Source organism: Lepisosteus oculatus, chromosome 10, assembly GCF_040954835.1.
Source record: "Lepisosteus oculatus isolate fLepOcu1 chromosome 10, fLepOcu1.hap2, whole genome shotgun sequence".
Lineage (NCBI taxonomy): Eukaryota > Metazoa > Chordata > Actinopteri > Semionotiformes > Lepisosteidae > Lepisosteus > Lepisosteus oculatus.
In genome coordinates this window covers 31,343,993-31,367,043 of record NC_090705.1, presented here as the reverse complement: position 1 = coordinate 31,367,043, position 23,051 = coordinate 31,343,993, and the positions used below count along the sequence as shown (strand labels likewise).

Genomic DNA, 23,051 nt, shown 5'->3' with positions numbered 1-23,051 from the left:
CAACTGCTCCAACTAAATGGCTGACCCTGCGCTCTGACCCCATGTTTCTCTCCCTGTCTGTGTGTCTCACCGAGAGCGAGTTGGGGTATGTGAAAAGACAAATTCCTAATACAAGAAATTGTATATGGCCCATAAAGTGATCTCTCGCTCTCTCTCAATTCAGGGTTGCAGGGGAGCTGGAGCCTATCCCAGCAAACAAAGATTGCAAGATAGAATGAGATGCCTCTCCATAGCAGGGCAGACATAGATATGCAGGCATCTACATCTGAAACCAGAGGACCTGGAGGAAACCCCTACAAACATAGGAAGAACATACAAACTCCACGCAGACAGCACCTCAGGAATTGGACCCAGGGCCCTAGTGCTGAGGGCCAGTGATGCTAGCCACTGTGCCACCTGCAATATATTACACTCTGAGTAATACACATTTGTAAAATGAGAAACATGGTATAGAGAAAACAGTAATTATACATGCACTGATGAACTGCACTGAAAACTCTTCATTATCACAATTAAACAAGTGCACTATGCAAAAAGCCATTTTGGTTTTGTTCTTTGAACTTCAAAAGAAGTAAAATCAAAGAGCTCTCCAGTAAATTTCCTTTCCCATACATGCAAGTGCCTCAATTAGCCTTTTCCTTGACTTAGTCATTCATGGATTTGATGCTTGATTTTTGTGTTTTATTCAATGAATATCCATGAAGTGGACTCTTTAATATTATTGTTTTGCCATTACCAGGACATCTTCTCAACCCACTCCACAGTTTGGAATGAGTTGATCCTCCTACTAGAAAACCACTTTCTGGGTTTAAGTGCTTTGATGCCACAATGAATGGCTGACTTATTTTCCTAACCTCTTTTCAAAACGATCAGCGCCGCACTTAATGGTAACAGAGGGGCATGGGTTGGTCGGCAATTTATTATTTTAAAATCTAAGCAAAAACTGTAATTGTACACTGGCTCTTTCACCTATTTTCTTTGCGACACAGATTTCCTCCCACAAGCAATAAGTCATAAGATGTTATCATTCTGCAATCTCTAGTATCATCATTCTGCTCTGGTTTCACAGCTCAGAAAGAGTCCACAGTAGCTGTATCAGTTTAAAGGACATCATTAGGCAATGATGGAAACCTATATGGGAGGCTAGAAGGAGGATTAGATAGACATTTCCCTTGGCAAAAGGGGTATTATTGTAACTTTCTTGAGCTAACTTTGAAAGAAAGATATAAGAGCAATTCATATAATGAGAAATAATATGGTATTTATCAGAATAAAACTGTAAATGTCATTTAGAGAGGAAAAGCCACAACAGTTATTTTCCTTTGCCACCTTCAAATAGAATAATTTTTCCCTGCAAAGAACTCATGCACAGCAAAGACTACTATTTAGCTAAATTAAATGACTTCTGACAATTAAGTAAGGCATCTTTAGGGCTGTGCTGCACATATAATAGATGCTTTGAGATAGTTTCCTTTAATCATTTTTCTATCCTTCCATTACAGGAAAACCGCTATTCCTTGATCGCAGTAACCTGGAGCCTATCCTGGAAGCACAGGGTGCAAATCAGGACTTGTCTCGGGCAGGACACCAATTCATCACAGGACACACACAAGCACACAGGAAGAATTCAGAAACACCTATTCAAACCACCCATGCATGACCTTTGGAGGTTAGAAGAAACCAGAGCATTGGAGTGAACAGGAAATATGACAGTAACATGCAGACTCCACATAGAAGGTACCTCTGCCTGGAATCAAACCCTGGACCCATGAGCTGTGAGGTAGCAGTGCTGACCACCATACAACTGTGCCATATTTCCCAGGAGCAATACATTTCAATTCAAAGAGGGTTATGCCATGAAATTGCATAATTATGTTGTTGCATTTTATTATCTCTTGATATTTTTTTTTAACTCAGGTGGGTAGCACCTTAAGAAGGCTCCACGGCTGAAATGTTGTGTTCTCTTTCTTCTTTTTTTCAGCATGGAATAAACCTTTTACTTGTTTTTTTTTTAACTGCTGTAAATGTAAGTTCAGTTCTTTTAAACTGCAGAGTGATAGGCAGATATGTTTCCATGCAATTCATTTTCACAAACATTTGATATCTTGGCACAAATACATAGGTCATAATAGACATCAGCAGGCACTAGAGAGAGCATGCTGGCCATGATTTTTTATATCACTGGCAGTTATATGCAGTATTCAGTCATGAGATTTAATGAAAACATAAAGATTTAAAATCTGAGTACTGCTCTGCTTCTGCCATTACACAGCTGTTTAAATAGCTAAGTGTCCCATACAATCACGATTTATCTATTTCTTTTGGGATTTAAAGGTTTTGAACTCATCAAGGTAAATCTTCCTATCTATTCTATTGTAAAACTAACTGATTAAATACCTGCCTACTGCAGATTATAATATATTGTAACGCTTACGGCCGACAAGCACTGTGTGTAAGAGCCGGCGTACCAGAGCGGGTGGGGAGATCTCTCTTTAGCTCACGGGGCTAGGTCGCTGCAGAGAGACGCGGAAGTCCCGGGTTCGAGCCTCCAGTTGGGATGGGGCCGACCAGATGCGGCAAGGGCGCCCGCCTGAGCCCCCGTTGCGTTACAATATATTAAAACTCGTTATTGTCCAGTTTAAAAGTTAAGGGCTCTTGGAGTCAGGAAACAAAGATCTATAATGTTTGTAAAAACAAAAGAGTTCTGCTATAAACAGTGCTTATAGTGATCAATAATGTAAAGTATTAGTTCAGTTCAGTTAATCCACTGCTTCATTAATATTCAGGATAGTGAATAGTTGTTAATTGACATCAAGCTCTTTCTTTACCCAGTGTCATTAATTTAAGATAAAACAGTCTATACATTCCAATTTGAGCAGTTAGGTAACAAAAATATATTTTAACTTTCTTAAGGAATAACAAAATAAACAACACAAGGTTTATTAATTCTGTCATCCATGCACGAGTGATCTTGTGTGTGAAGAGTATAAATATAACATCACAAATGCTTATACAAATATGAAATTGAAACTAAAAAAAAACTCAAACCTTGTTAATGGTTCCGTTATACTGAGGTCACAAATTTACAACTGCTGTACTTCCCCCTGACTACAAACATGCACTGTGAATGTGGCTGGCTGCGGATTTCTGTACGGAAAAAAAACAGCCTCAGAACGGTCTTCTTATGAATTAGCGCCCCCTACTGATCATTTGTTAATATAGAATTTACTTCAATACGACCTTGGGACCTTCCCTACCATTACAACGGTGTTTTCGGCTTTCCATTCACGCTCTCTTAAATAAATTTTATTTGAGACTTTATTTGAAGTTTAGCTCAATGTAATGTCAACTGTTTTAGCTATTAAATAAGACATGATTAGAAATTATCAGGAACCTTGAGATGCAACACTATGTTTCTTACCTTTAAGATTACTAAGTGACCTGTTGACATTTAATGAGTATATACAGTATATCACTAAGAACGCTTATCAGGACAGTGTCAACACAGGTGTCACCCCATTTCTTTACCTCAATAAACCATAACCAATTCATTATGTAGAAAACTACAGAGGAACAAGTTTAGTGATCTGCCTGCTTCATTTCTTAGAAATATAAAACGACCACAAATAACTAGGCACGTGTTAAAGTAAAACAGCTGATTCATTGATTAATTTAAGATTTCAAACATTTTAATTAACAATAAACAGAACATAAACCAAATGACATGGGACTCCTCTAAGGTTCATAGTGAAAAACAGTGCATCAGAACAATGCTTTTAGAATAACAAATCATTTCCATGCAACAAGGAATGTGCAACTTTTTTTTAAAGAAAAGCTTCCAGCTTCCAGTTTTTAAATACCACAGAATTACCCTTGCCATAGCTCTTCAGCCATGCAGCATGACGTTTTGTGAAAACCCATTTAATGTGAAAAGATTAAACTCCCCTTACTGAGGAAGTCACTTTTAATTTGATGAATAAGCAGTTACATGTCTTATCATAAATATCCCTCTCCGAGCAACCTGCAGCTTCACTTTAAATTCCTCTTTCTCATCAGAAAAGAGGTTCTTTTACCCCCCTGTGAGGCTGAAAAATTAGGCGAAGCTGCTGGTACATATAATTAAAACAACAGATATAAACATAAGTTCTCTAGATACAATGGGCCTTGATGTGCATTATGGCTTGTATTGAATTTAAATTGCTGATAGCAAATTACATGCATGCCACTTAATTGGGATTGTTACAGTTTTCTGATGTCTATCCAATGGCAAGCTGCCACAAATAATTGTTCTGGAATCTGTCGGTGAAGCTTGGTCAAACCTGTATTTTCATCAAATCGTGGGCTCGTATCTTCTGACTTTTGTTCAGGTTGATAATGGGTTTGAGAATGCGTACAGCAGTAGCTCTCAATCCCTGTCTGGGAGGAACTCAGATCTGTAAACTAATCATTGGCTTAGTTTGGGCAATTTAACAGATGTTCCCAAGTTTAAAGAGACCTAAGCAGGCAGCTGGAATACGCTGTTCCAGGACTGGAGTCGACGACCTGTCTTAAACATTGCAGACTTTACAAATAATCTGAGATTGACGACATTTACAAATCTGAAACCACGTTACTAAAGGATTACTTAATAAAACAAATCGAGTAACTGAAAGCTTACATGGCATGAGAAAAAACCCCACTGTGCTCAAGGCTTGAAAAAACCCAGCGGAGAACAAACTGGCACAATGGAGATACCCAGTTACTTCTGTGAGGACTTTTCTCATCAATCTGCCTGAAATGTAACTCTTCACTGTCCTTTCCCAGGCAGGTAACATGGCACAAACATCCTGCAACTTTCACTTAACATTTGTAGGGATTTGAAGAGGTTAGAGAGGTGCTAAAGAGGTTATATCCAATCATTGTGAATATAATAATAATAACAACATCACTTTATTAACCCTTTACAATTTCTTGCATTAGGAATTTGTCTTTTCACATACCCCAACTTACTCTCCATGAGACACACAGACAGTGAGAGAAGCCTGGGGTCAGAGCGCAGGGTCAGCCATTGTACAGTGCCCATGGAGCAGTTGGGGTTAAGGGCCTTGCTCAGGGGCCCAACAGAGTAGGATTCCTCTGCTGGCTGTGGGACTTGAACCAGCAACCTTCCGGCCACAGCCACAGATCCTTAGCCACAGAGCCACCGTTCCCCCCGAGTATGTTTTTTCTACTAAATTGCATGTTCAATATCGTAATCTAAAATAATTGTCCTTTGTTCAGAGCTTTGGCTATTAAAGTGATGTGGTATTTGTAAATAATCCCCTATCATCACCTTCTTCATACAGTTCAGACATGCTCACTGTCTCTAATACCTTATATTCAGTAACTGGATACCTTCACATAAACAAGTTCTTTTGTTCTACCAACTGAATAATACAGAAAATTAATCCAAATCTAAATTTAAACTGTACATTACCCCAGAAAAAAAAAACAGACAAACCTGAATTAATGATTTAGTATGAAATCAAAAGTTACTTGCTTTGATCAGGATAGGTTTTAAGAAACACCGAAGCTACAGTAACAATATTTGAATTTCAACTTGCATAGCTTACTTGAGTGGGAGTAGAGGGACACAATAAGACAGGGCACTGAAGGCAGGTTTAAAACTGAAATGGATTCAAATACGAGCGCTTGCTTTTTCATCGAAAAATGCCAGCTACATCTGTCTTTAAAATTCTTACTATTTCATGAGTCAACAGAGACAAATGTTTTAGATGCTGGCAAAACACAGCGTTGCGTTAGTGCCCCCGAATCCAAAGGAATTGGAGAGGGCGATTCGTCTCCCTTCAGTCTTCCACTCCTGAGCTGCGCAGGGAACGTAGTTGAGGTCAAACTCGGGGTCGGTTCTATCAAGATTCAGGGTCGGAGGCAACACACCGTGGTGACAGGCCAGGACAGTTATGGCTGCCTCCAACGCCCCAGCTGCTCCCAGCAGGTGTCCTGTTGCCCCTTTTGTGGAGGAGACAGCCATAGAATAGGCATGCTTCCGGAAGAGCCTCTTGATGGCGGTGTTCTCAGCAGCATCCCCCAGTGGTGTTGAGGTGGCATGCGCATTAACGTAGGTCACATCTTCCGGCTTTATACCAGCATCCTTTATAGCGGCAGACATGCACCTGCAAATATAACACAGTACGTTAATAAAAATCCCCCCCAAATCACAGCAGTGTCCTTTCTCATGAGGTTTGGTGCCAACAATCCTGCTTTTTCTATCGGTAGCAGAGATTTATACAGTAGCGCCAAGAGTGAACAGATTATATACTGTAGTAGCTCAGGTGGGTAGCTGCGTCCGCATACGTAGGCTGCATAGGAACAAAGGTTTATTCCATGCTGAAAAAAAGAAGAAAGAAAACACATCGTTTCAGCCGTGGAGCCTTCTTCAGGTGTGAGAAAGACAAGGCAGTAGGCAAAGGTAAGGTAGCATAGGAGAACAAAGGCTGGGAGAGAGGAGGAGCGAGAGGCGGGAGCAGGGGACAGAAAGAGAGGCCAATCAAGAGGTGTGAAGTCAGAACAGGTGTAGAGAGGTGTGAAATGAGTGGAGAAAATTTAGAAGAAAAGTAGTCTGTCATTAAGAGAAGGGGGAAGGTGTGATCCTAGCTGAAAGGATAATTTTGGTTTCTGTAGTCTGAGTTCGGAAAACCGTCTTTGAGAACACAGACGGAGAGATTAGAGTGGTGTACTGTATACCTTATATACTGTATACCCATCGTGTAGAAGAAAAAACACATTTCAGAGGCTAGACACTGAGAAGAAATGAGCAGAAGCCAGGCAGTACCTGAACGCCCCGTCTCCATCAGTGGTAGGAGCAGTTATGTGACTGGCGTCACCGGAGAGTCCATAGCCAAGCACCTCTGCGTACAGCCTGGCTCCCCGGTCGATGGCGTGGTTATATTCCTCCAGCACCAGCACGGCAGCCCCCTCCCCCATCACGAACCCCTCCCTTTCGGGGTGGAAGGGCCGCGAGGCGAGTTTCGGGGCTGCGTTCCAGCTGGTGCTCAGCGCGCGAGCCCGGGCGAACCCGGAGATGGACAGGGGGCCGATACAGGCTTCGGTGCCTCCCGCGACCATCACCGCGGCATCCCCGTGGCAAATAAACCGGGCCGCGTCCCCAATGGCATGGGCCCCCGTGGTGCATGCTGTGGACACTGCATGGTTGGGACCTTTCATCTTGTATTTGATGCTGATGTGTCCCGCTGCCATATTGACCAGGATCCTGGGAACAAAGAACGGGCTGACCTTCCCGTAGCCCTTGGTTTCAAACACCACAGCAGTTCTTGCTATCTCGTCCAGTGGGACCATCCCCATCCCCACCGCCACGCCAGTGGTAAACTGTTCCTGGGTGCTTAACGGGTACCAGCCCGAGTCTTTCATGGCCAGTTCTGTTGCCCCCAGGGCCATGACAGTCGCCAGAGACATGCTGTTCATCTCCCCCTTGGACACAAACATCTCCTCCTTGAATTGCCCTTCTCCTTCTCCTCTGGGCACGCAAGCTGCCACTTTGCACGGAACATTTTTATAGGCTTCTGAGTCCAAGCTAATGATTCCGCTTTCAGCTCGTATCAAGCGCTCCCAAGGCAAGGAGCTTCCTATTCCGAGGGGAGAAACAAGTCCTATTCCGGTAACCACAACCCGCCTGCGAGTCTCTGGTGGATAAGCAGTGCCGTAGTATCTCAAGCGGGGACTTGCACAGTAGATACAGTTTCTTAGGCGGAAGAGATTACATTTCGTTGATTTCTTTAACAGTTTTGGCAAGTTTAACATTTTGGGAATTGATGGATTTATTTGACTTTCAAATACTGTGGGAAACACGACAACCACAACCGATTCACCTTACAAGAAAAAAAAAATCCAATTTACAGTCCTCCAAACGTCTACGATCTCAACAGTTTAAGCAAATAATACGTATAATCAATCATTCTTTATTATAGTTTTTTATATAAAAATCAGGCTAGAAATATTAATAATGTTGTCAGGACAAATTCAAGTCTTATCTAAAAAGAGCTCAATATATTAGAAAAACGCAATTACATTCGAGCTCTTGTAAAAAAAAAGGTGACTTTACTGTTTCTTAATAAGTCGTTCTATTGAAAAAAAAAAGCTATTAAAATGCTTAACGATAAGACTTCACCCAGTCCACAAAAAGAGCATAGAAACTTTGACACTACTCTTATACACGTCTTTAAAATACATGACAAACCACGACCTTAATTATTGCAAAGCCCGATCCTTTCTGCGCCATGTGCGTACACTTGCTGTTATTACAGCTGTCTAACTTATGGGCACTGAACAGCGTGCCTGACTCTGCGATTTTTCGCAGCTCCGTTATTGTGTATAGTTTTTCAAATAGCATTATTCCACAACGAACACATAAATAATGTGACAGGCAGGGTTGAAATTAAAACGCCATTTTAGAAGAATCATAGGAGCGAAACCCAGGATTTCGGTCAGGCACAGCCGAGGCAGCTCCTGAAGTGGAGTACTGCTGCAGTTTCAATGTGAGGAACCCGAAAGTGGAATTGGGGCAGCAGGAGATCATGGCCGGATCGCAGGGGGTAAATGCTTTATGTGAAAATCCTAATGATGTCTTTTTGGATGTCTCCAAGTTGTTGCTGACATATGCCGATAATATACTCAGGTAAGCGCGCAATATTATACGGAAAGTTAAACCAACAGTGCGCTGGTCATTGCTCGTTGTGTTGTGCGCAGTCATCATTCGTAAGCAAGCAGGTAAATGATTTGTTTTTTACATCATAATAATATCATTTTGAGTGGTGTACTTATAAAATGACGCGTTGATAAATGTGTCTTAAGACACGCGGACAGCTGAAGACTGAGTCTGAAATCTTAGCTTCTTAATGTTTCAAGTCAGTCGACTTTTTCTATAAGGAAGCTTTTTTAAATTAATGCTAGTTATCGCTTGAAAGCGAATCGCTTCGACCAAAGTTGTTACTAATTTGAAGTAACTACGCCAGGACACTCAGATTATATTTTACATGATGTATGACTGCCGTATGTAATTCAGTTTGTTTCTTAGTATTGCACAATTAAGTACATTAAGTAACTCTTCCCTAACATGGTGTATGCATAGATTGTACTATACGTTGTATCTGCTGTATTAATCAACAGGTTTGTAAAGTAAGAGTAATCTATTGTTAATATAAAATATAAATACTAATGATAATATATAGCATTTTATAGTATAACACTATAATATATTTTAAATACTTTAATATAGTTACTGAACTATATTAAAGTACCGCCGAAGTGTCATACCGCAGTCCTGAATTTTCTTTATTATGTGATCCGATCAGAAATCCAAGTGAGGACAAGTACAGATCAATCCGAATTGGAAATCCAACGTTTTCTACCAGACTTTTGCCCATCAAGGGAGCTGTGGAATGCCTTTTTGAGATGGGCTTTCAGGAGGTAAAGTTCACTTTTAATTCATAAATGTGTCTGTACATTCAGCTACACAACCTCCTTCAATAAGGCTTATAAGAGTGTCATAATTGTGAACTTTACATGCTTTATTATGGATTTTTCATGAAGCTATCCCATCCATCAATCCATCGATTTTCTGACCACTTCAGTTTAGTGTTACAAAGATAATAATCATCCTTACACTTATATCGTGCTTTTCTGGCTGCCTGTCCAAGCAATCACCGGCCACAAGCTGGGACACACCTGGGATGGGACGCCAGTCCATCAGAGGGAACACACAGACATTGACACTCACACCAGGATCCATTTTTTTTACAGAAGCCAATTAACCTACCAGTATGTGATTGCACTGTAGGAGGAAATCAGAGGGGGAACCGCAATCTCTATTTCTCAGACCGGCTATTTAATCTCACTAGCTCAATAAATCAATTGATGTTATAAAAAAATGACAAATTTTGAAGTGAGCACAAAATTCTGAATTTTGGGCAAGTACTCGTCGCCATTTTGTTGGAAACTCGCCTTCAAGTTCCCCCGAATTGCGCCGTGATGTGGCCCTTCCTGCTCACTAGTCACTGTAGTGACCAGTGTGTTCTGATGCACGAGCGAAGAAATGCAGGTTGTGGAAGCAGACATTTCACCTCAGAAATGTTCCCATGTGATCTGCAGGCAGAGTTAACTAGTAAGTAGTATGTGTTGGCAAAACGTCTCGAAATCGAAAGCAATATTTCTGTTGGATTAAAGGAGATGTACAGTATTCACAAGCCTGCTAGTTTACAATGTCACAGTGCCCATCATGTCACCGGAAGTTTTGTTGCCATGTTCTGAATCATGTTCTTGGAACTTCTGTCTATTTTGTGATGTAAATGGGAGTTTTTACGCGTGACTGTGTACATTTGACTTTTATTGCAGTTTGAAGCGTACTCATCACTGCTGATTCTTTCTAACCCCGCAATGTGAAAAACGCGTCGCGGTTCCCCCTTCAGACGCCGACCTTGCGTGCTTGTTTCACAAAGCATGCTTTGCTGTCGGGTTCCAGGCCGAGACGCACCTGGTCTTTCCGAAGAGCGCGTCCGTGGAGCAGCTGAGGCGGATCCGAGAGACGATCGCCGCGGAGAGGGACATGAGACTCCGGGGCCCGCTGCCGGTGTCGGCTCCGGCTCCGGGTCCCAGCAGCACTCGCGGCCAGCCAGCAGCCGCCCCTGCCTCCGGCGAAACCCCGGCACCTCCGTCCGCCCCGCTCCCCACCCCTGCTTCGCAGCCCACGCCTACGGTAAACTGTCGCGATGTTATTTTGGGGGGGTTATTTTTGCTGTTCCCCTCCCCCAATTACTGCTTTCTGTTATTTTTATTAACTTTCAACAAAGTTCACATGCAGTCATTAAAGAGCAGTAAGATTAAGGGAGCAAAAGACCACTGTTAAAGAAAATAGGAAGATACAGATGCAAAAAGAAAATTCTCCGCCCTTCAATTCCCTAGTTGCATCCGTCCTGACTCCTCTCCAAATCCAGCATAACTCCTCTCCTTCCCTACTCTGTGGAACCCCTCAGGGGACCCTCCACCCTTAAGAAGCAATTCTGTTAACCTCAGTGGCAGATGCTCTATAAGAGGTGACCATAATTAAAGGAAATGAATTACTGCTTAATAATAATAATACTGCAGTATGAAAAAGTGTGTATTCAGTTTCAAGTAAGCCAGAGGTAGACCAAAGTATCAAAATCCATCCACCCATCTTCTAATCGCTTCTTCCAATTTGGGATCGCGGAGGAGCTGGATGGGACGCCAGTCCATTGCAGGGCACTCACTCACACCAGAGCCACTTGTTCCAGTAGTCAATTAACCTATTATGTTTTTAGACTGTGGGAGAAAACCCATTTGAACTATTTAAATGCCAATTGGCAGTGTGGCATAGTGGTTACTGTGGACTTGTGAGTTTAACTTCGGGGTGGGGCACTGCTAATTTTACCCTTGAACAGGTACTTGCTTCGGTAAAAAAACCAACTTGTTTGGCATGCTCAGGTGAATCACTTGTCATCTTTTGTTTTTTTACAAGTGAGTTGAAATTTGTGATTGTAGAGAAATAGAGATGGAGGGGGAGTATTTCTGTGGCTGTGTAGAAAACTGCGCCAGGGCGAACAGCTGTATAGCTCTCCCTCATGATTGCGAAGCTGTATGACTGGAGGTAGAAGGAGGTGAATTCCGAGTCATCTGAGTCATTTTACTACACTTGTCATGTGACCAGAAAACGCAGTTGAGGAAGTAAACCACTGCTGTGGGTTGTGTATTAACATGTCTCCTTGACTTAATTGTTTTGATTCTTTTTCTTTTTTTTTACTTATAAGGATTCCAGAATGACGTTTTTTAGGACCCTGCAGTCAAATTTCCAGCACGTCATGTTGTACGAGGATGTTACGCTTCAGGAAAAGGCTCTCGCCCACATACCAGCTGAGCGGCTCTGGACGGCGGCGAAGGAGAAGCTGCAAGAAGCTCAGAAAGCGGACCCAGGCAAAACAAACTTGTTTATTATTTGTACTTTGAAAGAGAAGATTGATGTTTCTGCTGATTAAGTAAAGAATGTAACAAGATGTGTTTTCTGAAAAACGCAATCAACTAGTTCTTAGTATTAAATAGTGATTTCTGGGTGCACATGCCTTAAAGGCACAGAACACGGAGAACCCCTGATGACCGATAAGCTCAGCTGAAGCCTATTCTTTTTTTTTTATTGACATGTCATTAGTTCATATTGTGAAAAGGAAGAAAAAGAACAGCAGTCGAGAGAGATGTATGGAGCTGAGGAATGCAGTGTGTCAATTTGCTAGTACCTGATTAAATTATACAAGTTTCAGTATTCAGCAGCTTGGTAGACTTATTGTCAAAAAACAATAAGTCAACTGTTCTTGAAGTATGTTTGTTGAACTAGAACTTCGATTTAAAAGTCTCAGTTACATTAATAATGAGAAATCAAAATCGCTTATAAATTTCATTTTGAGGTGGCAGACACTCTTATAATTTGTTGGAAAAAACGTATTTGCTCAATAGTCAAGCAATCCTTGAATTATTCAGGCATCCGCTAGGGAGTTCTTGGGCTGTGTCCAGGCTTTTACTTGAGCAGAGACATTCCTCGTTCTCTGTAGCTGTTCTCTTTTTACGCTTGATTGCTCCTGTTACAGGGAAACTGAATGCGGAGGACCTGTTGTTGCTGGAGTTGCTCCGCTGGTTCAAGAGCGAGTTCTTCTCCTGGGTCAACAGCCTGCCCTGCAGCAGATGTGGTGGCCCAACCCAGGCTTCAGGCCAGCTGCCTCCTTCCACAGACGACCTGCGCTGGGATGCCCATAGAGTGGAGAATCACTTCTGCACAGAGTGCCAGCTGGTCAATAGGTTCCCAAGGTACCACACACCCCTGAATATCACCGAGTTGTGATAAAATAAGTAGAAATAATTTTCTTGCTCTACAGCTAAAAGGAGAATCCTAAGCATTGTTCATAAAGACGTTTGCTGGAAGTGTTAATGGAGATATGTAGGTGTACGAATTGGAGACTATACAATTCCTTTCTCATCTTTATCGTATTTCTTGACTGCATTGTACTGACTTCTTTCACTGTATTTTATGTAGTGCCTAGACATCATAAGCTTTAGATCTTAATTACTTGACACAACCGAGTTTTGGTTTCCACCAAGCAAAATCAGTGGCTGGCGTTGAGTGTGGGTGTTTCTGACCAAACTTCCAGGTACAATAACCCAGAGAAGCTGCTCGAGACGAGACGCGGGCGTTGTGGGGAGTGGGCCAACTGTTTCACATTGTGCTGTAGAGCAATGGGACTGGAAGCGAGGTACATCTGGGACAGCACAGGTACAGCTTCATGTAGTGTTGACCATCTTGAGCCAAAAACAAAATGGTCTTGAGTTCTTAACCGTAGCAACGGTGGAAGATCTTTATGGGTTTATTGCCGTGTCTTAATGAATATTTGAGGGTGTGATTACAGCAGTTCCATTTGTCCTTCCTTTGATGTTGACCCTTGTGCATGATCTATTTCCTGATTTGATACACCTCTCACAATGTTTATTATTTAGTGCAGTGGTTCTCAAACTTTTTGGACCAAGTACCACCCCTAATCCAACTAAAGCATCCAGGTACCACCTACAAGTAATCATCTCATAGGAACCCCAGAAATTCTCAATGACCAGCATGAGCGCGCGTGCACACATGCTCACACATACATATAATAAATATTATATTAATAAACTTTATTTGATATAGCGCCTTTAAAGGTGGCTTCTCAACGTGTTTTACAGAAAAAAAACAGTAAAAACAACTAATAAAAAAGCACCATTTCAGTGAGAGGGGTGAGCCTGTTTAGTCGAGCAAAGCAGAGGTGAATTAATTTTTCGAGCCTTGATACAATTCACAACAGAGTCTAACAGATTTTAAATCGTCAGGGATTTTCTTGACGGCAAAGGTCTCGCGGTGGATGTTGCAATGCGTCCATTCATTTCTGAAGCAACCTCTCTAATTCGTACAACTACACCGTTATGTCGGCTTGTCATTGCTCTAGCACCGTCTGTACAAACTCTGACGCGTTTTATCCAGTCGATGCCATTCTCTTCGATAAATTCATTCAGAAGCTGAAACGTGCTCTGCTGTAGTTCCTGTTGGTAGCGGTTTACAGAACAGAAAGTCCTAACGGGACGTGCCCTCAAACTCTGTGACTGAGTGACTGTCTTTCAGAGGGGGCAGCAGGTCGAGCTGTTTAGCAGCTTTTTCTCCACACATAATACGTGTCAGCTCTTTTGCCAACGGCAAATAAGGTTCTTCAAAAATAGCGCTTTGAGCAATCCGCAAGCTTGCATTTTTCTGCGTTTCCATTTTTATTTCCGTATTTATTTTAAGTTTTTATTTCATGTGCATGGGAGCGAAACACAGAGACGCTCGGTGTATTTTTCTTAAATTAACTTAGAACAGTTCTTAAATATTTTTCTGTTATCTATCACGCTTTCCTATGCTCGCAAGATCACCAGCGTTCGTAGCACACATTTCTATGCATTCCTGTGTTTACAACGTTGGAATTGTTCCAAATTCACGCACATTCTCCTTCCTCCCTATTTGCTGGAGATACAGTAGCTTTTTTTAAATACAATTGGTCACTTGCGTCCATAGCACGCATTCCTATAGAGTGGTATAGAATTACAGAGTATCTCTTGTGTCCACTGAAGTATTATCGCGCACTGTATCGTAGTACGTAGGCCGCGTATTCGACACGTATTAAAATACAAAATATGAAAACCCGTCCCGATTTTTCAGCGCACAGGACACAGTTCCAGGGTCATTTGGCGTACCACCTGGCAGCACTCCACGTACCACTGCCGGTCCGCGTACCACAGTTTTCACAATAGTTTGAGAACCACTGATTTAGTGCATTGATTCTTAGAAGTGCTCTCTCAGAAGCAGCTGCACTACTGCTTTATTAAGTTTTGAATTATGTTACTAAGTCGAGAGAAAATATTGCAGCAAAAATCAGTTGTGAATTTGTGAAATCTGTTTTCAAGTATGAAATGATTTTTTTGAGAGTTTTTCATTTCAAAACTAAAGTATGACCATTTTGAGATAAAAGGAAGATATGCGGAATTATTCGGTAACTTAACTACACATTTTAGACCAAACTTCATATCGTAAGAATAAAATCTAAAGGCATGAAGTATAGGCCAAGCATTTCTTGTTTTAGCTGCTTTTTTTTTCTGTGTAATCCAGATCACGTCTGGACAGAAGTTTATTCTACCTCTCAGAGCAGATGGCTGCATTGTGACCCGTGTGAAAATGTCTGCGACAAGCCTCTCTTGTATGAGATTGGCTGGGGAAAGAAACTCTCATACATCATTGCTTTTTCCAAAGATGAGGTAAATGAAGAGTCATTTTTCATGGTTTCATGGTTTCATGGTGGTTGATGGAGTCTGAGCTGTTGTTTGAGCACAGTCGATTGCATCTTATCACCAGAAAACTCTGACTTGCCTTGTGTTGTGAGTTTAAACTTGTTAGAGATACAATTTTTAAGCAATCTTTTATACCTAGGTTGTTGATGTCACCTGGAGGTATTCTTGTAAGCATGAAGAAGTTCTTTCCAGGCGGACAAAAGTCCAGGAGGACTGGCTGCGTCAAACGATCAATGGGCAGAGTGCTGCGGTAAGAGGTCTCATTAAGAATTTAAAAAAGTCCATAAAACAGGGCTGACGAGTGGGGTTGATCCCCTAACAGCTTCTGTTTCAGGGGGCAGAAGGACTGTATCCTGGAGATTTCTCTGAATCCAAGTTTCTGTGATCACGACTAGAGCCTCTGGAGTTCTGCTATTACTGGTAAGGGTGGAGCTGGCTGGTGGATTCTTGCCTTCCTGTGCACCAGTGAGTCCTGTTGCTAGCCACCTGCTGGCTGTTTGTGCACGTCTCGGGGGAGGGAAATTATGTGTTATTGTTGTCTCTCATATTGCGGTTGATGCTTGCACCAGCAGTGTCACTTTCAAGAACAGCTGACTATTCCAATGTAGGAGTATAAAATAAAGAACAGGTCACTTTTATATTTGTGTAACGCGTTAGCACAAACAGACTTGCAATTTCATTTTACAGCACGGTGTTCACTGGCACATGACAAAGTAAATAGAGGATAAAGTGCACTGACCTTCTTGTATATTTTTAGGTGCTTGTGGGTACCTTTTGATGAAGAAATAGTTGTATACTTCTTCTTATGCTTTCTGATTCCAGTCCCTTTGTGGCAAGTATTCCATCTACTGCCGTCCATCACTTCGGTTCTAAGCTGCACACTGTTTTCACAGAGGCAGCAGTCCCTCACAGCAGAGAGAAGGAATGAGCTCATGGAGAGACTGCTGGTGGAGCTTGTGGAGTTTATTTCTCCAAAGACCCCTAAACCGGGGGAGCTTGGAGGGCGGACTTCTGGCTCCTTGGCCTGGCGTGTGGCAAGGGGGGAAAGTGGCATCCAGCTGTTGGTAAGACTTGGTGTATATTGCTCATAGACCTGCAGTGTTATAACCTATTTTCAGATTGATCACTTTTAGTGATAATACCTTAGATTTTCTTTCTGTGTAGTTCAAGAAACAGATTTGAACAAATGAAGGCTCTACTGTGGTATTGCCTTTTCTACTTTATTCTACACCCCCGTCTGGGTGAACCAAACATAAATGAACCAAAATATATGATCTCTCTGGCGTCTAAACTGGTTCCTACTCGATCCTCCCTTCAGGCCTGGATGGAGATGTGTGTTGCAAAGGGCGTTTTTTTCCTCCTTTAAATTCTGGCGCGGTTTAATGCTTTTTCATCTTCAATACCTCTGATTTCTGCATTTACAGAACCCTGGGTTTGTTTTCATTCCTTCTGAAGGTGAAAAGAAGGAAAAAATTTTCCATCTTCAATATAATCCAGCAAAAGATCAGTATTGTCGGATTTCGAACAAATCGGAGACAATACAAGGTTGGGAGAATGGTGTCTGGAAGAAGGAATCAATTTTCAGAAAAGTTGAGAATGACTGGCAAATGGTTTGTACTTTTTTACTTAATTTTATTTGGTTTCAATTAATGTTTATATTATATAAGGTGTTTCATGGTGAACCCTTAAAGTCTGATTATAGTGAGGCCTAGTACTGGTATACTGTACGAAAGTGTCTAGTACTGAGTCTGTTTGAGACAAACAGTTTGAGAAGTTTTATAATATAAGTAATATAGGAAATGTTCAATAATATCAATAGCAAACACAAACAGTAAAGATTATTACTTTAATAATGAAGATCTTTTAAATTAATCTGAATGTTACCTGTTGGTGGAAATCATTAAAACCTTTTCAGAGGGTAGGCTGAACATTTATATACTTTTTTTTGCTCTTTCCTTGCTCTCGTATTAAATGTTTAAAATGAAAAATATTCGGCTATCACTATTTCCTGTTTAGGTTTATATTGCTTGTACAGAGGGTTCATCCTCAGGGAATATAAGCTGGAAATTTGACTGCGGGCCTGTCGGCTTGAAAATAAGAAGTGTTTCTTTGAGAGTAAGCAGTAAGACTTTTCACTCGGGGAAAGTGAGTTGGAGAATAAACCTGAAGCAAGAAACCATTGACGTTTTAGGAGGTATGTGTTTTACAGTTGAAGTTGAAAGAAAGAGTGGCCACAGGCTTTTTTGTCACTTTTGTTATTTTAAATTTCACCATTTCCTGAATCCTATTGTACTGTATTATATATAAACTTGTGTTGTTAAAGTAGTCCCCTGTTACTTGGACATGTCTCTCACAGGTGTTACATGTCTGCAGGTACATTGAACTTGGTTTTATTATAACGAAATGGATTGCAGCATTTGTCATAATACGTCTTTTACTTTTTTAGGGGACATTTGACATTGTATTGGCACATAGAAAGATATGGTACCCGTGTATTTGGAAAATACAGCCGAAGTGTGAGGAAATGGTCGTATTGAGTATATTGCAGTGTGCTTGTTTCATTTGTAGGCAGCTTGGTGTGACAAATTACAAAATACACTCAATGGAGATATACTGTGGGTAATTTAGAGGATATGTGCGATATTGTATATTACAATCATTAAGTAACTTGCCTCCCCTGTTGCTTAAATGGACTGTACTTTGCCATTCATGAATATTTTAAACTTGTATATTTCTTACAGAGTTTTTGTTACTGTATTTTGCTTAATGGTCTGTACTGTTATAACCACAGCCGACAAAATCATTTTATGAACTTGAGACCTTTTTCTCTTGTCCGGAGTATGTGCTTTAACATTTGTTGACATTTTTACAGTTGTTAAAAAACCTATAAAAAGATTTGTTAAAATGTAATTATTTCAGTGCAACTGTGATCGGAAAGTGTTTACTGCCCTTCAGTTCTTGCAATAAGATTGTTTCTGTTGTGACTTGGGATTGTAACACTTAAATGTTGTTAAAAGAGTAAAAGCTAAAGTTATTCATCTCATTTTCTTTTCAGATAATACACTTCATTCATTCCCAAACTTGTCAGATACTACAGAACTTGTTTTGGAAGCTGATTTAAGTGGTGGAGAAAGCGAGACGTCGTGGCAACATGCACAGCTGTTTAGACAAAGCCTGAAAGAAGCAGAAGAAACCTCATTAGAAATCATTATTCACATGGAGGATGCTTGATATCTTCTAGTGATATGAAGCTGGAAATGGGAAAACGGATCCTTTTAAAAACCCAAATATTTTTTCTTTTATCTTTAGAAGACTTTCTTTGATACAGAACTATTTGGTATATAAACAGTCTGTTTTTGCAATAAACACTGAATCAAGCCAGCTGTTCCCCATACTTAGAAAAGCTTTCCTAGCAGGGAAAACAACTTTGGTGCTATATTTAAGGGTCACAACTTTGAAACTTTAATTTCCCAACAATAACTTTGGGGCTTACATTTGTGAAATTGTGAACTGTAACCTCTGTGAAATAATGCCCTCACATTTGTTTTTGTAATCTTAAAGCCAGTGACATTTTACAAAGAAAAAGATGAAATGATACCAAAGTAAGATGTACCTTTTTTTGCTTCTTCTTGAAAGTGCTGGAATATTCCAATGGAATATTTCTGCAACAGGTAGTTATCAACCACATCTTCACTAAGAACCCAAAACTTGCTTGGGATCCTAAAGTATCATATAACCTTTGCATTACACGTTGGAACTTTTAAATTGATGCAGGGAAATGATCACGAAAGCTTCCTTTGCTGAAATGTATTTTACATTGTACAGAAGTGTTGCGAGAGGGGGTTCGGAGAGAGAGCCAACCGTTACTGGGAAAACTTGTAGAATGAGAATGATTGAATAACTAGCACTCCGAAAGAGTGTCCAATTCCACAGAGCCTAACCCAAACAACTCCTTTCCCTCGTGTGGGAATTCACTCTCTCCGGCTGCTAATTATTCAGTCAGCCCAGGTGTGCCTCATTCTGCAGGTTTTCTCATTAACAGGTGGTTCTCTCTCAAGCCACCTTGCAAGAAAACAATGCGTTTTAAATTGTCCAACTGGGACTTTGGAGTAATATATTGCTTTCGCTTATGGAAAATAATGTCCCAGAATGTTGTTTTTATTTTTAATTATGTAGTTTTGGGGTGAATGCAAGAACAGCATGAAAGTCTTCGTTAAAGATGTCAACACATCTAGAGATGCATGAATCCTATAACAGGAAGATAAATTGATTGCAGTGTCAATAAAATGTAGATTAAACCAATAAAGAAATGGGTGAAGAACATCATTTTCCTTTTAATTTTGATGGACAGGAGCAACAAAGCAGAGTGAAAGGAAATAATTTGTTGAAAAGTATGTTTCTTTCACTTGTTATTATAGTCTTTATTTCTACGCTTAATGTCTTGTTGCAGTAAAATCTCGAGATGTGTAAGGGTAAAATAGTCATTTAGCTGTTTTTTAAACCATTTTTAATGTAAATGCATAACTGATTCCATTATATGTTGTGTATGTTATTGTGAAATTTGATGTTCTTGTATGCTTCTATTATAGCATCACAAATGTAAGTATTGACGCCCTCTTGTTTTTGACTGTTTTGTTCAAATACACTTCAAATATTAAACTGATTTTCAAAGTGTTGAACAATCGCTTATAATACTATTACTGTTTCTAGTATCTAGTATTTCGGGTGAATTTTATACCTGTAGTCTATGGAATTAAGCAATTGTGTAGAAATGATTATGTGCTTAGTTGAGTAGGCCATTACTTGTCAACAAATATGCTTTGATTACAGAAATAATATGATTACCTGAATACCACAGTGATGTGTACAGACTTTGTTTCCATTACAAAAACAAAAGTAAAATATTGAACTTGTTAAATGTCATAATTTTGATTATAAGGGGGACATAAATATAAAAGATTTTGAGGTGCAGAATCACAGAGTGCACAGTTTTTCTTTCAGGGATTACGTTTTTATTTTTCTATTTTTTCTATTATCACATGTCTCAGGATTTAACTTTTAAAAATTAAATGATTTAAACAATGTATTTACCCATTGCCATGCGACAATGTAGTTACCTTAAATCTAAAATTTGTATCCAGATGTCACCTACAGCCAGACGGTAGTTGTTGCTAAGGGTGTGTACGTCACGGGGTGCTCTTGATTTTTCCTATTGGGTGATATTCCGGCTCGGGGCGCTGTGTTCCCGGATTGGTCAACTCTTCTGGAAGGGGCTCTTTGCCGTATGTATGGTGGTGCCGGACGGAGGAAGCGGCGGTGTTATTGTTTCCGAAGGAAAAGCGAAGCGTGGAAAGAGTTAATGTTGTACAGATATTTTATGTAGACGTTGTTGAATTTCTTTCTTTTTCTACTTCATTAAAATATTCTAAAATTATTAAATTGATTTTTTATACTGTATTTATAAATGTTTTAACAAACAACAAGATTTTTTTTTTTTGGTAGGCCTCACGCAGCCTCCGTTAGTCGATTTTAACAATAACCGAGGCACACGCGCATCATCCCGGCCAACTGTTTTGGATTGCGTCCGACATTTTAAAAATTGCAAAGAGGAGACCCGTGAAAGGAAAGGGCGCGGTTTGCTGTCCGATGGGGCCGCCTTTTTAATGTTTTTATGCACCTTTTTCTAAAACAATAACTGGAGTGAATTTTTCCAAATTCAGCCAGAGTATTTTGGAAAACACAAAAGGAAGATGTCTAACGGAGGAGCAGGAAGCGGGGGTTTGACTTGGGTGGTAAGTTCGAAAAAGGACAGCTCGACAGTAGGTTTAAAATGTATTTTCACGCCTAATTGCGGTTATTGTGAAGACAGTTGCGGGTTGTAGGTCTTTGCTCCGCCGGTACAGTATTACGCTGCTTCTCGGGTGTGCGGACAGTCTAGACGGGCTTGTAACACCGTCAGACTTAATCATGACAGAAACAAAACGATCCGCTTCAGCTTGTAAGTTTATGCTCGTTTTCTTGCGTTTCCCCCGAAGAGCAAGCAGTGAAACAACGCCAAAAACCAACTTTAAAAAAAAAATCAGAAAAAGTGCTCGTAAAGTGTAAATGCTGCATGATCTCCCAGCTGCAGTGCCGTCGGGGTGTATAGATTTCATCTAGCACCCCTAAAAAAAGTTATTAGGGGATCGCGGATCGCGTATTTATTATCCATTTCTGCGCGACACCGAAAGGCAAGAGGGCTTTTGCGCTGTCCGTAAGTTGAGGCATTTAAATTTTAAAGCGATCGTGATGATTTCATTCATCCTGTCTCGGAAAGTAGCAAGACGCAGCCTCGAAAGCGTTACTTGCCGCTGGCGAGAGAGAGGGGGGGGTAAATAATAGAGCATCTGGTTTGGAGACGCGTAATGTGCTCAAGAGGTCAGGCCGGGATTTTGGTCGGTGACCCGACACTTGTTGAAACGGGCTGCATGTGAAAGGAGACATTAGTTACCGACAAAGCACAGCGGCCCGAATGAAACTGCGGGTGGCAGACTCTAGGTACCAGATCTTTCACCTGAGAGGTGTTTGATCGCCAAGCACGTTTTTCACACTCCTGTCAGAACTTTTAACATTTTACTTTTCGCTTTCTAAGAGTAGGAAGTGGAGACATGCTCGACTAAAATATGTTGGCAGAAGTCGATTATGGGTGGAATAGTGAGAACTGTAAATTTTAAGTGACGCGATATGTATTGCAGTTCATTTTACAGCATTTTTAAGACCTAACTAAATACTTTTTCGACAGCTGTTTGGGGCATTATTTAATATAAAGGCTTGAGGTCCGAGGGTATGTTTTTGGCCTAATTGGCGGGACGAGGACATGAAAATGTCAACATAATTTGAATTTATGTACATTTAGCTTCAGAGTTAATGCTACCCCCTCTAAAATTTGATTAAGTCTATTCAGGTAATGTCCTTGCAAGTCAAGAGTCTTATTATGTTCCAGGAAGTCAGTGAATATTATACTGTACTGTCTTTTTCTCTGTACTCTTCCCTAATAGAAAGTCAAACCTACTAGAGAGAAAAAGACCTTTGACATTTTAAACAGCATATATAGTTAAGAATGCATATTTTTTGTTCATTTACTTTTTTCACATGACTCATTAATTTTAACATTCTTTTACCTATGTATGAAACGGTTCACATAAGGCAATGATTGATCTTCTCTGTTTACCCAAAGCAAGGATATATAATTACCATATAATTTTCTAAGATTTAATACTTTCCTAATCATTTTGCTAACAACTTTTTTTTCTAAAACAAAAAAAAATGGCATCACTTTTACATATAAGATCAGCAAATTGTTATGCTCTAAAGAGAATCATCTTTCTATACTTTACCTTGTTAGAGTGCAGCAATATTTTTTTTAGTCATTTGATTAGATGCCACACCAACACTGAGTTGGTGCACCTACATGTTGCCTATAGAAAGTCTACATACCCTTTCCAAAGTAACACATTCTGTGGCCTAAAACCCTGGAATCAAGACCCATTAAATCTGTTTTACCTTTATGTACGTATTATAACACACATCCTCTGAATGAAACACAAATGCTCCAACATTCTGAAAAATAATGAGAAATTAAGCCCTGTAATAAATGGGATGGATAAGTATAC

General features: G+C 40.4%; 3 protein-coding genes across 5 annotated transcripts in view; 2 read left to right on the top strand and 1 right to left on the bottom strand.

Moving 5' to 3' along the window:
* Window positions 1-3,686: 3,686 nt before the first annotated feature.
* On the bottom strand, window positions 3,687-8,286 carry oxsm (3-oxoacyl-ACP synthase, mitochondrial). Its single transcript, XM_015357425.2, has 2 exons — window positions 6,812-8,286; window positions 3,687-6,152 (listed from the first exon to the last, which is right to left on the bottom strand). The coding sequence occupies exons 1-2, from the start codon at window positions 7,795-7,797 to the stop codon at window positions 5,750-5,752; spliced, it is 1,389 nt and encodes a 462-aa protein (XP_015212911.2). The 5' UTR covers window positions 7,798-8,286; the 3' UTR covers window positions 3,687-5,749.
* A 155-nt stretch (window positions 8,287-8,441) lies between these two features.
* On the top strand, window positions 8,442-20,373 carry ngly1 (N-glycanase 1). Of its 3 annotated transcripts, none has more exons than XM_069195080.1 (12): window positions 8,447-8,671; window positions 9,348-9,462; window positions 10,514-10,747; window positions 11,817-11,979; window positions 12,645-12,861; window positions 13,203-13,324; window positions 15,221-15,366; window positions 15,539-15,649; window positions 16,293-16,463; window positions 16,824-17,009; window positions 17,416-17,593; window positions 18,455-20,373. In XM_069195080.1, the coding sequence occupies exons 1-12, from the start codon at window positions 8,571-8,573 to the stop codon at window positions 18,628-18,630; spliced, it is 1,920 nt and encodes a 639-aa protein (XP_069051181.1). In that variant the 5' UTR covers window positions 8,447-8,570; the 3' UTR covers window positions 18,631-20,373. The 3 variants fall into 3 exon arrangements, with proteins under 3 accessions (XP_069051183.1, XP_069051181.1, XP_069051182.1); XM_069195081.1 differs by lacking the exon at window positions 8,447-8,671 and adding an exon at window positions 8,679-8,763; XM_069195082.1 differs by lacking the exon at window positions 18,455-20,373 and having other exon boundaries at window positions 8,442-8,671; window positions 16,855-17,009; window positions 17,416-17,554.
* A 95-nt stretch (window positions 20,374-20,468) lies between these two features.
* Window positions 20,469-23,051, top strand: part of top2b (DNA topoisomerase II beta) — a 30,427-nt gene continuing 27,844 nt past the window's right edge. The window contains exon 1 of the mRNA XM_015357424.2: window positions 20,469-21,191. Coding sequence (XP_015212910.2) covers window positions 21,150-21,191 — 42 coding nt within the window. The 5' untranslated portion in view covers window positions 20,469-21,149. The remainder of the gene's footprint in view (window positions 21,192-23,051) is intronic.

What these genes read in the sequence shown, in the direction of transcription:
- ngly1 (XM_069195080.1), top strand. Translation starts at nt 8,571, where the DNA reads ATGGCCGGATCGCAGGGGGTAAATGCTTTATGTGAAAATCCTAATGAT. An exon ending in TATGCCGATAATATACTCAG is followed by an intron (nt 8,672 to 9,347) that starts GTAAGCGCGCAA and finishes TGATCCGATCAG; the next exon opens with AAATCCAAGTGAGGACAAGT. An exon ending in TTGAGATGGGCTTTCAGGAG is followed by an intron (nt 9,463 to 10,513) that starts GTAAAGTTCACT and finishes GTCGGGTTCCAG; the next exon opens with GCCGAGACGCACCTGGTCTT.
- oxsm (XM_015357425.2), bottom strand. Translation starts at nt 7,797, where the DNA reads ATGTTAAACTTGCCAAAACTGTTAAAGAAATCAACGAAATGTAATCTC. An exon ending in GATGGAGACGGGGCGTTCAG is followed by an intron (nt 6,153 to 6,811) that starts GTACTGCCTGGC and finishes TTATATTTGCAG; the next exon opens with GTGCATGTCTGCCGCTATAA.